This window comes from Schistocerca gregaria, chromosome 1 (assembly GCF_023897955.1).
Source record: "Schistocerca gregaria isolate iqSchGreg1 chromosome 1, iqSchGreg1.2, whole genome shotgun sequence".
NCBI classification, from domain to species: Eukaryota; Metazoa; Arthropoda; class Insecta; order Orthoptera; family Acrididae; genus Schistocerca; species Schistocerca gregaria.
The window spans coordinates 232728469-232744271 of record NC_064920.1 but is presented as its reverse complement, the minus strand read 5'-3'; the positions used below and the strand labels follow the sequence as shown (position 1 = coordinate 232744271).

The 15803-nt window shown below is 37.6% G+C and overlaps 1 protein-coding gene across 2 annotated transcripts in view; it reads left to right on the top strand.

Annotated features, from left to right (window-relative positions):
- LOC126338532 (serine-rich adhesin for platelets-like) overlaps positions 1-15803 on the top strand; it is a 2400280-nt gene that overhangs the window by 2315085 nt on the left and 69392 nt on the right. For both annotated transcript variants that reach the window (XM_050001562.1, XM_050001561.1), the window contains 4 exons: positions 6900-7261; positions 8965-9927; positions 12015-12292; positions 15515-15745. In XM_050001562.1, coding sequence (XP_049857519.1) covers positions 6900-7261; positions 8965-9927; positions 12015-12292; positions 15515-15745 — 1834 coding nt within the window. The remainder of the gene's footprint in view (positions 1-6899; positions 7262-8964; positions 9928-12014; positions 12293-15514; positions 15746-15803) is intronic.

Genomic DNA, 15803 nt, shown 5'->3' with positions numbered 1-15803 from the left:
AAGCTGAAGTTAATTCACTTTTTTAAACAATTCTAGGAACAGCAGGCTTTATTTATAACACTGACATTGTTTTTCTGAATAGAGCAGATAAAAACCCAAACACCTCTCAAAATTAATAAGTTGTTCCAGTTGATGTTTTAGGATGATCAAGCACATTAGGAATGGGAAAATATCCTTTTGCGTGGGCTAATGTAATGAAGCGAAGGTTCTAAAACATGATAAATTGCATTGTGTTCTGTTGTATTTAGCTCAGTGGTTATCCTGAAATATCTCAGATTGAAATATTTACAAACTGTATATCTTGATAGGATCAAATTTCCTTTTCTGGCAAAGGATGCCAATTTAGCCCTTAAGTTATATTTCAAGTTGAGCTTCACATTACTACTGACCCTCCTTGCTTCCATCTTCACTAAACAATCTAATTGCTTAAAATTATGGAAACTTCTGGTTGTAGGAAGTGTGTCAGCATGTGACTGATTTCCAGACTCTGCAGAAATAAAAGAAAAGTTTGTTTTGGTGTCATTAATATTAGAAAACTGAAGCAAACCTGATGCAGAAATCACTTGATTTCCTAGGGGCCTTCCTAAAACTTTTTTAGTTTGTGCTAATATTTTAACTGCCCCTCCTATGCCATCACACTCTGTTTTTCTATGGCTAGTTGTAAAGGCTGACCACTCAGCACTAATATTAAAAGCCTATAAAATTGGTTTATAAAACTGAACTTAATTTCTCGTTAGCCTGCTAGAACATTTGACATTGAACAGTATCTTACATTTTGTGGGCCATACTGAAATGTTTCATATCATCAGATATAACAAAAAGCAATTTAACTAAACTGTTATTGTCAGTATTTCTTTAGATTAATTGTCAGAGGATTTCAAATAATGGAAAGTCCAGGTTGGAACTTCGACATTTGTGGAAAGGGTAGATTGCTACTCACCGTGATGATGACATGTTGAGTTAGCATTAGGCACAACAAAAAGTCTGTTACACATTAAGCTTCCAGCTGAAACTATCGTGTCATCATTAACACGGTAGAGTCTTGTACCATGGGAAGCAAAGGGAGGATGTTTTTTGGTGGCCGCTATCCTCTTTCTACAACAGAACCACACAAATGTATTAATAGGGTTCTTTATTTATCAGAACAGAAAGCTTCTTATCTTTAAGCTAGTTCATGAGTTGTGGTACAAGCTCTTGCACAATAGTCCACATTAGCCTCACTGATGGTGAAGTACAAGTTCCACTATAAACACTATTCTCTCGTAGCTGGTGACATGAACTGACAGACGCCAACTAGAATAATGACTGAGCTAGTAACTGCGACCGATTCTGCCCGCGATTGGGCTGACTGACTGTGAATGACTGGGCCCTCTGGTCCGCAGTGGCAATATAAATACTGGCAGTTGAGAGGACGTTGGCAGTGCGTTGCTTGTGAGTCTGTCTTTCGCCTTTCTCCTGATAGGCGTGCTTTATTCAGCACCTATTGTCAATCTTTTTGCAACCTCTTTGCCTGCCAGTGTCCTTCCGACAGTTTATGCCATCACCCACACACATTCACACAAGAAGAAAGAACACTCCACATACAGAATCGCCATCTGTGCGTGCTCAGGTCAGACTCAGAGCCTTTGTGATGTTTGAGGTGATGATGGACCCTTTTTTTTCTTCAAAACAAAATACAAACATGTCCTGATGCTTTTACTTAAATGTATGAGATAGTCTTTTTCTGTGATATTTGTAATATGTGCAAGGGTTGACTGAGAAGTAATGCCTCCAGCACTGTAACTCTTCAACAGTTGCCAACTGCATTGGTATGCAGCAGGTACTGACTTGTTCCATAGCCTCTTCTCTACAGCTCCAGTTGGCGGGAAGCCTTAGCATTGAATGGTTGTGTTGTTACAGTGTAAAGCGTGGAACCCTGTGCAGACGGTTGGTCGATGTGATGTGATTTAAGCAACGTGCAGTCATTGAATTCTTGACGGCAGAAGGTGCCACCCCAAAGGAGATTCATCAGAGAATAAAAGAAGTTTATGGTGATTGTGTTTATGTGAGTACTGTGCATCATTGGGCACGTAAGTTTGAAGGTGTTGAGGTGGGAACATCTGACCTACATGACAAACAAAGACAGCTACCACCAAGTTTCACAAGCAAAATGTTGACAGATTGATTCAGGACGATCATCGCATCACTCTGAGAGAAATTGCAAGCACAACTGGCATTTCACAAGAACAAAGGTAAATGTTTTCCTGCAGTATGACTGTGCCAAACCACACACTAACGTGCCACTACTGCAGAACTTCAGAGACTGAATCTCATCATTGTACGGCATTCTCTATGCAGTCCAGATTTAGCACCGTCTGTTCCCAATAATGAAAGACGATCTGCAGAGACATCATTATGCTTCTGATGAAGACGTTGAGAAAACTGTGAGACTGTGGATGTGGAGACAGAGTGTCGACTTCTTCCACGACAGCTTCAGAAAACTTGTTCATCGTTGGCAGAAACATATCCAATTGGTTGGTGATTATGTGGAAATGTGAACATTGATAATTAAAGATCACATTCTACGGATTATTTCTGCATTTGAATTATTACAATATTCACATTCAAACCCAATTAACAAAGGTGGAGGCATTACTTTTCATTCAACCCTCGTATAGAGTGTAAAATCACTAAATTTCACATAGATTGGATCGTAAATAAAAAAATGTAATTTATTTTCAAAATGTTAGCAAGCACCTTTTGTCCCCACAGTACTTCCATATTATGAAGTGGAGTAAAACAGAAACAGAGAGGAATTTAATGCTAAAGTTTGGGATGGTTATACTCAGTACAGTTGTTCATTGTTGTCTGTAAATAGTTGTCTGAAATAAAAGCGATGTATCTTGACACTTTGAGTTTCTATTTTTGCAGTCAATTTATTTTTAGGCTCTCACAATCCTGTCTCTGCTATAGTCGTTAGTGAACTTTACTTTTTCAATGTACAGTAGAGCATCAATTATCTGAAACAGTTTGAGATGGGGAGGTGTTTGGATGACTGATCTTTAAGATAACCAATTCTTTACAAAAAGAAGTACCACTGTTGTGGAAGCAAAATGAAAAAAAGAAAGAGTTATATGTACTAAACACAAAACTGCATATATTTTATACATTTTTTCTATTAAAGTAGACCAGTAGTTAATGAAGCCCAAAACCTGAATTATTTTTTCATGCCCTTCCTCATTCAGAACCGCACATGAGCATGCCTTTCTGTAAATGTAAGCTTGCCATTCTCTTTCCATTGAAAGATTTAAGGGGTGACATGTGGTGTTGTCAATCAACAACAAAACATTTCCAAAATTACCAGTAGTATGCTGATGCCTTTTTACTTCAGGGATAAATAAGGTGTCATACCAATCTGTAAAAGTGCTTGTTTCCATGCATGTTTTCTTTTGATTCTTGTATATGTCCATCAGTTTTAGTAGTCCCGTAAAACACTGCAAATTCTTAGCCTTCCCTATGATCAGCGAGGGCAACCTATGTGTTCCAGTAGCATTTCTACATATCAGAACAGTGATACAAGATTTGCTTGTTTTATAACTAACTGCTGGCATGTCTTCATTGGAAACTAGGTATGTTGTTGGCATTTACTTCCAATACAAACCACTTCTGTCTGCACAGACATTGGTTTTATTACAGCACTCCTTATCAAGCAGTTTATTATAGAATATCAATCAGTTTATTAAAAGATTCTTCAAGGTGGTCAGCTGCTTCAGTATCACCCTATAGTTTTTCACATTGAATGTCCACTTTCCTAGATTTGAAATGTGTAAGCCATCCAGTAGTCACTTTCAAATCAGCATTAACCTGAAGTATTTCATTCATTTTAAGCACTTTTTCACAGATCAAAGGACTACTCATTGGTTGCCCGCAGTGAACTAAGTGTGAACCTCAGTATATACCTCCTGATATTTTTTCTGCAGTTTTCAATGTTTTTCTGTGTAAAGTTCTGTCTTCACTGTCAAACTGACTAGCAAATTTTGTAATGTTATCACTGTTTTTTTTTTTAATACCTGATATTTTGGCATGCTCAGATTCGTATTCCCAAGCTAAACATGACTCATTGGTATCATTTGCCAATTGGGCTATTATTTTAAGTTTATCAGAAAGTCTGAGAACCAATGATTTGGCCGATCAATATTTGGATAAGTGTTGCTCTACTGTACCACTTTGCTTAAATGAAATCTGACGCAATACAATGGGACGGTGTTATGTGGTACTAAAAGTACTTTCTAAACTATTTAAAGTAAAATCCCAACTTCCACGTGATAGTCATTCATTTATTTACATTGCGTGTAAATGCAGCTCCCTAAATTTTCTATAGTTGTTAGTAAAAATGTGATATTATTGCTGTCCATTTGTAACCACTTGATCTCACAAGTAACCACATTGTTGTACCTTCTAGTTTAAACTCCATAAGAATAACCACTAATTTAAATCATCAAGCTTCTACCAACCAAAATTTATTTTCTTCTTGTAAGTAATTTTTTTCCATTCACTGCCATTATAAACTGATGACTCAGCTTTTTGTATTACACCCATGTTGAGTCATACAGATACTGTCTGGGCCCTGTTTGTATTTTGACTGCAGATAAGTGGGGAAAGGAGAAAATTTAAATAGGAGTATTGTAACCTGAAAGAACTAGAAGGACGGCAAACTGGTTAGCCTACTGGATTTTTAATTCATGAGGCATGGAGTTCAAACTCTTATCCATCCGTCCAAATTAAAGTTCATGTGGTTCCCTTAAATTGCAGAAGGTAATGCCATGATTGTTACTTTGAGAAGATCAACAACACTTTTACTCCCCATCCTTTTCCAAACTGAGCTTCCTCATTCTCTATGTGTACATCCATACCCTGCAAACCATTGTGAAGTGCATGGTTATGGGTACTTTCCGCTATGCCACATATTATGGTTCTTCCTGTTCCATCCACATATGGAGTGCAGTAAGAATGACTTCTAAAATGACTTGCGCGTTCTATAACAACTTCATCTTTACTTTGCACTTTTCTCACATAATATACTGAAAGCGTTGGATCAAGGCAGTAAGGTATCCAATATTTCTTGATTTCCGAAAAGCAGTACCACTCCTATGCTTACTGTCAAAAGTACAGTCAAATGGGGCAAGTGAAATTTGTGGCTGTATGGAGGACTTTGTGGTAGGGAGGATGCAGCATGTTATCTTGGATTGAGCATCATCATCAGATGTAGAAGTAACTTCGAGTATGCCCCAGGGAAGTGTGTTGGGACCTTTCGTGTTCATCTTGTGTATTAATGACCGTGCAGACAATATTCAGTAATCTCAGACTTCTGCAGTTATCTATAATGAAGTACTATCTGAGAGAAGCTGCATAAATATTCAGTCAGGTCTTGATAAGATTTCAAAGTGATGCAAAGATTAACAGCTTTCTTTAAATGTTCAGAAATGTAAAGTTGTGCACATCACAAAACGAAAATATTTTAGTATCCTGTCCCTATAATATCAGAGTCACTGTTGGAATCGGCCTGCTCATACAAATACCTGGGTGCCACACTCAGATGGTAAAGCAGACTTCGGTTTATTGTAGAATACTAGGCAAGTGCAATCAGTCGTCAAAGGAGATTGCTTACAAATTACTAGTGCGACCAGTTCTAGAATACTGCTCAAGTGTGTGGGACCTGTACCATATGGGACTAGCAGGGGATATTGAACATATACAGAGAAGGGTAGCATGAATGGTCACACGTTTGCTTGATCTGTGGGAGAGTGCCACTGAGATACTGAAGGAACTGAACTGGAAGACTCTTGAAGATAGATGTAAACTATCCCGAGAAAGTCTATTAACAAAGTTTCAAGAACAGGCTTTGAATGATGATTCTAGGAATATACTAGTATCTTCTACGTGTCGATCACATAGGAATCGTGATTAGAGTAATTACTGCAAGCACAGAGGCATTCAAACAATCATTCTTTGTGCTCTTCACACATGAATGGAATGGGAACAAATCCTAATAATTGGTTCAGTTGAATGTACCCTCTGCCATGCACATCAGGGTGGTTTGCAGAGATTAGATGTAGATATGATTGTGGTATGTAGGGCGATGTAGTATATTTATAGATTTTTCACTTAATATTGGCTCTTGAGACTTTGTAAGCAGACTTTCATGGTTTAGTTGCAGTATGTCTTAAAGCATTCACAAGTTCAATATTTTTACCGTTTTTGTGACACACTGCCACGAGTCAATCAAAACTGGATTCCCCAATGCATGGATGTCAGTGATACTGTATGGTTGTTTCCTGGAACACCTATGAATCACTTTTTGTGGATGGGGGTGACCTGTTCTTTTTTCTGACTGTAGGGCACAGCTTTTGCCCAAGGGGCTGGTTGGGACCCATTTCCAACGAACTCCTCAATGACAATACACTAAACCCTTATCTTCATTGCTTCCTCTCTCCCTTCCTTTCTTTTAGAGGAAAGAAGGAAGTAATGGAGACTTACATAAAAAAATCAGTCTAAATGAGGAAAATAGGCTGTAGAGAAATGGAAGCAGAGGAATAAATGAAACTTATCATGTTAAGGATTGTGTTAAAGCAAAATATTTGGCATTTGGCGATACAAAGATTCAATTGAATTGCACTATAGTAAAAAAAATAGTTTCTGACAATGCAAAATGAATAAATATTTGTATGGTCTGTAGATAATGTTAAAACAGAAAAATCTCCTTCATCCTGTCAAAATTGTGTTCAAACACTTAATTATCCCATATTACACTGTTTTTGGCATTCTATTACATACACTTTTTGTCAGCTGGCTAAGTAAGTATAATGCACTGCTTATTTCCCTGCATACATGCTGGTACATATCCTTGGTGGATTTTCCAGGCTGTTCTCAATTCTCCTCTGCCTGTGAGCCTTGCTGACTTTGGTGCTTACAGTCAGCAGGCAATAGTGACATCATGCTCCCCATTGCCGAAGGATCTTTCATACCACGGTAGCACAGGATCAGCGTCAGCAGCACAGTCACCTCTCCATCATCCTCATAGTGGTGGTGGCGGCAATGGAACCGGGGCAGCTGGTACTGGGTGTGGCTCATCCCAGTATGCTAGCTCTCCCCTAGCAGCAGCAGGTGCAGGCACTGTGCATTCACCACTACCATCTCCTCTCACGCAGCATGATTCCCCGAGCTTCACATATCCGACTCCACCTGCCAGCCAGGAGGGGCAGTCACCATCTTTTGGCCACAGGTACAAACAGCTGGATCTTTAACATAATTACTGCACTCTTATCTGTTAAAGAGTATAGAAATAAACTGTTTCCCATCACTACTTAGTCACACATGACACTGTTACTGGTTACAGAACACCGTTTGTTGTTATACTTTTGTCTCAAAAAGTCAAAACCTAACAATAAAAAGCCTGTTTCAAAACCACTGCTTTTGCTGTTGTGGTACAAATGGTTCAAATGTCTCTAAGTGCTATGAAACTTAACACTGTTGTTGTTGTAACAATAGTAATAATAAATATTATTATTATTGTTATTATTATTATTATTTGCACTATGTTGAATTGTGAATCTATATATAGAATTTTGTTTTACTTCATGGTGGATGTAATTGATTTCATCAGTGTAACTTGAGGTATTTGAACATCAGTGCTGACAGACATGTATAAAAGTAGAAGTAATTATTTTAGTTACTTATTTTGAAAAGAAAGGGCCAAACTGTGATAACATATTGGAGATGAACTTCTGTGCCTAGATATTGTGTTGAATAACCTACTGTATATTAGTTTGCAGTAACTGCACCAAATATAAATTCAGCTTCTATATAGGTACCTTGAATAATTAATGGTGTAAGAAATATGTTTTAGTGTCTGCCTTAATTATTAATCATCAATAATTTTGCAAACACTTTATTTTATTTATGTTCATCCATGTTTTAACTAGCACACTATAATGTAATCACATAAATGATTTTAAGTATTAAATACATGGTACACTAGTGACAGCGGTAGGATTGTTTGTCAACACCTGTCTTTTACCGGTCATCGTTTGCCAGCTGTAGGATTGTTTGTAAACACCTGTCTTTTACTGGCCATCACTTGCCAGTCTAGCGGTGCCCTGGCTGCAGTGATGTACTCTGGTGTGAGAGACATAAGACAGATTTATGTGGTGAACAGCTGTCTCTATAGTTATTTTAATTTTGATATACTGATGCCTGGGCCTCATAGAACTGAGGATGTGAGGATTTAGGTTTCTTTGCTATTAATGAATATTCTGACTAACCAATTAAGAAGTGTCCCAGAACTGAGAATGTAAGAACAACAGTCTCCATCATCCTAGACTCAATGGGACCTGCTCTTCCTTTTTAACATTCCACACTTTATCCGTGGAAGGAACTAATTGTTCCAGAAGCTAGGATACTGTCAACACATTTATTTTTATACTTGCCTGTCATCATTCCTAAACATTTCACCCCTGGGCGTAAGCACTGGTCAACAATTCTGTCTCATATTCATAAATACAATTATTTATTCATTAAACAATGGAAACTACAGGTAGGAATATCAACAATATAGGAAAAGATAGATTGCTACTTATTGTACAGAAGAAACAATAAGTCGTAGACATGCCTGATGAAAAGTGTCTTTCAATTGTGCTTATCTCAACTTGACATATCTTCTTTACAATAAGTAGCAATCTATCTTCTCCTACATTGTTGTTTATTTATTGATTTTTATTCATTTATTGCAGTCCAATTTCTTGAAAATAAAAATGGTCTGTTACAATTCAGCTGTAAAATTATTGAACAAGTTAGTGCTGCATTTGCAGTTTTATTTGAGTTTCCTCTGCAGGAAGTCCTAATCTAAATTTGTAAAAAGTAATTTATTTTAATTACATATTTCATGTATAAATTTGATATAAATTGTCAGTCTGTTTCTTTCCACAGTCACGGGTCGCTGGTAACGAGCTCATTGCCACTATCTTCACCTCACCAACAACAGACATCTGACTTTGTACAGTCAGTCATTGCACATGGAGGTCACGTTCCTCGGGTTTCGTCACCACTTTCGGCAGCTTTCTACACATCTACTATGTCGAGCTCAGCTGCTGTTGAAGCTGCTCTTTCAGAAGTATTGCCTGGTGAAAGTGTGCAACAAGGAGCTTGCCTAACAAGTGGTACTTCATTGCGCACATCTTCCCTCGGGCTGTATCAGTCTCTCGTTAACCCATCACCTCCGCCACAATCTCCTCTGTCAGCGACTACACCTGTTCCGTCCCCACTTTCTCTTTCCAGTGTGCCCGCATCATCATCATCAGTATCATCTCCGCTGCCTCCTTCCGCTTACACTCCCACCCAAAATACACAGATATCTTTCCCCTTATCACCTCATCATACCCTTCAGTCGCAGATGATGCCAAACTCTGAAGACCCACTTCTCTCCAGCAGCCCGAAAGACTTTGGGAGTAGAAAGAGGTTTGAATTTGTCGGTGGTGGTCTGCATCATTCAGCCAAACTTGTCAGCAATGGTACTTCAGATTTTACCACAGGGAATCCTTCCAATGGACAAGTGACAGGAATTGTGGTGGACAGTAACGGTGAACTTAGATTTGTACAAACTTCAGGTGGTCAGTATCACAGCCAAACAAAGTGTGGGACAATAACTGGAAGTGGTGCTGTAGTTAATACAAACATGACTGTGATGGGTAATGGTGGAACAACTACAGTGTACAGGAAGACAGAGTTGGAAGTGAATAAAGTGCGAGTGCCAACGAAGTGTGCTAGTGTCTCGAACATGGGTCATCAAAATCACTATCAAGCACGTACCAATGCTCAAAGATCTAGACTGCATGTTGCACTTGATGCTGTTAAGGAAGAAGTAGACGATGATGTTTTTCTTAGCCCCACTAGGTAAGTTTCTGTGAGAATGTTATACCAGCCTCAGTTATATTTAAATTGAAGCATGTTACTGTTTCTATACAACATACCCTTTTTTTGAATATTCTGACTAGCCAGTTATGACTCTCTTTAAAGTATTATTATGATTTGAATATTTCCACGTAGTAATATTCGAGAGAACTAACTCGTATTTTGTCAGTACTGCCAGAAAGAAGTCTCAGACTAGTTGTTTTTCTGTAGTTCATTTTGTTTAACTAATTTTTTGTAAGAAACACATCAACATAGCAGTAGGGTAGTCGTTAGTAATCTTTTTTAACAAAAATTTTTTCTAACTACTTAATCTCATCAGAATCAGCAAAATATAAGAGCAACTAGGAACCACAGGACAAGGCAAAAGAAATTTGACTATGCAGTGACTTTCTCTGATTTTTGCTTTTTATTTCTTTCTTTTTTTCATCTAATCTTATATTTTCAAGAATTACTAAGTCATCAGCAATCTTATTGTTTTTATACTTTAAAGTATTTATTTCACATTTCATGTTTCTCATTGATTTCCTTTGTTATTGTGTACAGATTGAATAACATGCAGGATAAGCTAAAACACTGTCTTACTCCCATTTGAACTACTTCCTCCCCTGCATCACCTTCATCTCTTGTGAATAGAGTTCGGTATTAATTGTAGCTTTTCACTCATTGTGTGTTATCACTTCCGTCTTCAAAACTCCAAAGAATGTATTCTTCAAAACTTTTTCTCAACTTACAAATGATATAAATGTAGGTCTCGTTTCTCTTGAATCTATCTTCTAAGATAAGTCATGAATGTTCCTACATTTCTCCGGAACCCTAATTGATCTTCCCTTACTCAGCTTTCTACCATTCGTTCCATCCTTCTGTAGCTCACTAATGTTAATATTTTGCAACCAAGACTTATCAAACTGATGGTTTGACAATGTACCTCTCAGTTCCTGTCTTCTTTGGTCTTGTAATTATTAGATTCCTCATGAAGTCTGAGGATATTTGCCTCTGTCATAATCCCACATACCAGGTGGCACACCTTTTCCACAATTTGTTTACCCTATGTCTGAATAATTTTGCAGAAATATCATCTACTCAAAATCTAAATAATTCTGCAGAAATATCATCTACTTAAAATGTCTTGTTACAGCATAGATGTTTCAGTGAAGCACTACTTACTGTCTCTTAAACACCTACAGTTGTCTGTTGTGTACAGACAAGACTATTGAACTGCAGCACTGCATTCAGTACTTTTGCACAACACTAATGTCAAAACTACACACTTAGGTTTTGTGTTAAGGATTTTATGTTTTCTCTGCCTATTTCTATTTTTTTCTGTTTTTTTATGTATAACTATGTATTTGAAGAATTTGCTTATAGACAATTTGTATGTGTGTGTGTGTGTGTGTGTGTGTGTGTGTGTGTGTGTGTGTGTGTGTGTGTGTGTATGTGTTTTTTGCACTACAAATGTACCTACCTATGATAAATACTGCTTGAAAGTGTCTATGTTTACGGGAGAAGCAAGAAGACAATTTCATAATATTGTCCTACATCCAGCCAAATTCCTACAACAGAATAAATACACTGCATAAAATGCTTTTTCTTTTGTTTTTGTTGGGCTCCACCTTTTCCTCTTCAATGTACACTGGAAAGTAAGAAATGAATTTTCATATGGAAGTTGGCCACATCTATTTCATGAATTCTGCAAAGAGCTTATTTTCATTGGTAATGCAGAAGTTTGTGTTAGTTATAAAATTCCATAATGATGTTACAAAACTCATTGACTGCAGTCATACAGTGTAGAGCCACAGTGTTGGTAATGACACTGGAGAAATGGCATAAGAGAGTACATGGAGTGGAAGAGGATGATTTTAAATGGTAATGCTTTTCAATAAAATAGTAATTAATTTACCAAGAAAAATCAGGTCTTCCCTTAAAAATACTACAAACATCAAAGAGGTAAAATGTTTTAATATTTCGCTTCTTTTGCTGCCAATGCAAAACTGTTACAGCTATCGTTTAGTTTAATACTGAGGCTGATAACATTTACTAGTGATGAATAGTGACACAGATGTGCTATGCAGTGTTCCAGCAAGTCCAGTTCGTATGGTTCGTAAACGGATGCGACCAGAAGCACTTGTGCAGAATAGTCCACCGATTCATATGCCATTGTCAACTTACCAATCGCGGCTGAGGGCACCACGGGTGTCGCAGTGTGGCAATTCACCATCATCGGCTCCTTCGTCTCTGCCATACACTCCTGCACCCATGCTTAGCCCAACACGACCTGGCCAGGGTCTGTACTGGCAGATTACTGCAGCATCTGCATGGCCTTCTTCAACAACACTTGGTAGTACTAAAAGTAAGGTTTTTTCCAAATTGAAACTTTCTGTTTTTTAGTTAAACATTTATTTTTGTTTATTTTGAACAAAGTTTTCTTATTTGTTTAAAAAAGTGTTATTTTAGTTGTAACTTAAGTGACGACTTATGTATTAAAGGTTGCTTCTTGTATTTATTGTCCATCTAACAGTAGCTGAAAACATACTTAACAAGTTTCAGTAAAAAGATATGTAAAAGTTCTTAATTGCAGTACCTCTATTCATGTTTCACATTTGCAAAGTCAGCAAACAGTATTTTGACACTTGACCTATTCATGTTGGGCAGGTGCTGCAGTGGAATAAATACTAAGCCATAGAAATATTGTACACACAAACTGAGTCATCAGTTGGATAGACCTTCAGAAATGTAGTTTCAAGGATATTTCAGTCTGGTAATTGACATATGCAGAGAGAATTTTGTTTTTGTTAAGCACATCTTGTTAAACAATCATTTCTGAACAACATGATAATTCCAATATTAAAATTATAAAATAATTTTAGAAAAATAAGTTGAGTTTTTCTTTATTAGTATGTAAATAAATGAGCTTAAAGTCAGAAAGAATTAGAGGTGACATGATATAGACTTAACAAATTCCATATAAACGAGATACTTCAGTAAATACTTGTACAATACTGGTAGTGTAATTAACTATAACAAAACTATTATTAAAAGGACAGGTTGATACTCACCATATAGGGGAGACATTGAGTCACAAATGAAAAGACTGCTGCATGTTTTAGCTTTCAGCCAAAAGGCCTTCTTCAGAAGTAGAAAACACACATATGTTCACGTAAGAACGACCCACACACAAATGACCCCTGTCTCCGTGTGCTGTGGCCAGAGACAGTGATTTTATGTGTGTATGTGTTTCCTACTTCAGAAGGAGGTCTTCTGGCTGAAAGCTAAAAAGTATAGCAGTCTTTTCATTTTGCCTGTCAAGTTGTTGAGTCAACAACTTCTCTATATGTTGAGTTTTTCATTATATTGTTGTCATTCCATTGTAGGCTTTCTGTTATCTGTCGCAAAACAAATTAACAGTTCACATAGTGCAATCTCTTTTGTTACCTGTGAAACTTGTATTGGATGGTAGTTGTCGTAAGGGATGCAATTCTTTAGCCACAAGCAGCTGTATTAGCATTAATTACACACAGAGATATACTAAATATTATCAGGAATGTCGATAGGAAGTGATTTTAAATCTGTGATATCAAGGGATCTTCTGTATTCTAAGTTTTGTAACCATTTATTGTGTACCAAAAGCAAGATTCACACGAGAAAACTGTACAGTTGCAAGGAGCAAAATGGCTGGCCAGTACATTTTTTCAGGATGCAAAATGCTAAGCACTGCCAACAGACACATATAAAAAGTACAAAAGGTGCCCTAGCTTTTGAAACTGTTAGTTCCTTCTCCTTGAAAGAAAGAGGACTGAGTGTTTGACTACATTGTCTACAGCATGCGTATTTTAATATAAGAAAGGTCGGCTTAATTTGATTGTGTAAAATACTTAGCCAGTATATTACAATTTAAAACAAAAAAATTGCAAATGTGAGGGTGGTTTGAAAAGTTCTCGGAATCACCACAATAGGTGGCCAGCACTAGCGCAACAAGTTGTTCACTTGATATTCATTGGGTCTGTTTCCTGTAAACATGTGCCATGTCAGTGTTCTTGGAAGAGAACAGTGACAGTGACATGGCTCTATTGCTGTTCCCGCATAATGATTTGTGAAGATGGAAAAAAACTGAGATTCGGGCAACGGTTAAGTACTTCGTAAAGAAAGGTACAAAAGCAAAGGGCATTCATGCTGATTTACAGAATACACTGGGGGCTCTGCTCCTTCATATTCAACTACTGCCAAGTGGACAAATGAATTTAAATTTGGTCGGGAGAGGTTAGATGATGATCTGTGGAGTGGTCAGCCAAGATGTGTCACTACTCCAGAAATCTGTGCAAAAGTGCACAAAATGGTTATTGAGGATCACCGATTGAAAGTACATGAAATTGCTCATGCTTTCCAGATGTCATCTGAAAGGGTATATCACATTTTAACTGAAGAATTGGAATTGAAAAAATTATCTGCAAGATGGGTGCCAGGACTCTTTGACGCTGGATCAAAAAACGCATGAGAATGGACATATTGGAACAATGTTTGGCCCATTTTAGGAGAAACAAACAAGATTTTTTGCACCAGTTTGTCACCTTAGATGGAAACTTGGGTGCACTGCTATATGCCAGGCACAAAACAACAGTCAAAACAGTGGAAACATGCTGATTCTCTGCCACCAAAGAAAGCAAAGACAATTCCTTTGGTGGGATAGATCATGGCATCAGTGTTCTAGGATGCGAAGGGGATTCTGTTTGTAGATTATTTCATCTCTGGGCGAACAATTACTGGAGAATACTATGCTAACCTCCTGGACAAATTGCAATAAAAGATACGCTAAAAAAGGCCAGGTTTAGTGAGGAAGAAAGTCATGTGCTGTGATAAAAGGTCAGGTTTAGCAGTGGAGAAAGTCATGTGCTGTCGCCATTGAAAAATTACATGAACTAAGGTATGAATTGTTGCCACACCCACCTTATTCAACAGATATATCTCCGTTAGGCCTACACTTCCATCTCTTCACAAAACTGAAAATTTCTCTTGGGGGGACAAAGATTCACTTCAGATGAAGAACTGATAGCCGGGGTTAACAATTATTTTGCATGCCTGGAGGAAACTCATTTTCGAGGTGGGATCAAGGAACTGGAACACCGTTAAACCAAGTGCATTAATGTAGAAGGAGACTACATTGAAAAATTAAAAAAGTTTCAGTGGTGTTAGCGCTTATTTCCATTACATTCCAAGAACTTTTGAGACCACCCTCATATGACAGTAATATTGGATAGTCTGGGGGAGGCTAGAAAGGAGGGTGTATCACTCAGACCATAGACTGAGAGGAACCCACTCATTGTGAGAACGAGGAGAGATAAGGATAATTTATTTTAGGGCAATCTGATAAGAATGAAATCTGAGGTATATAAATTTATCTCTTGTTATTTCTAAGAATGTGTTACTTTTGGCTTCATTTTTCAATTTGTGTTCACTATCTTTTTTTAAAACAGTAGGGTAGGAACCACACACCATATGTTTTCCTTATTGTAGTGATGTGGTCCTTACAGCGTACCACATTTGTAATTTTATGGATAACACTATGTTGGCTTTGCAGGTGGCAGCGGTGGAGACTCGCAGAGCTCAGAGGAAAGTCAGCAGGGACTGCCAGCAGTCAGTAGTGACAATGCCCCAGAATCTGATGTCACTCCTCATATTAACATTGGTTCACAGTTCCAATGCACTATTCCTTCATGGAATCCTGACAGGGAAAAAGCAAGCAGTGAACCTTCCCATGAACATTTGTTATGGGATCCTGGAATCAGTTCAGTCTGTACTGATGCAGAAGGTATGTACTGATTGCTTAACATTTCTTTTATTTGTGCAGTACATATCAGAATAATACA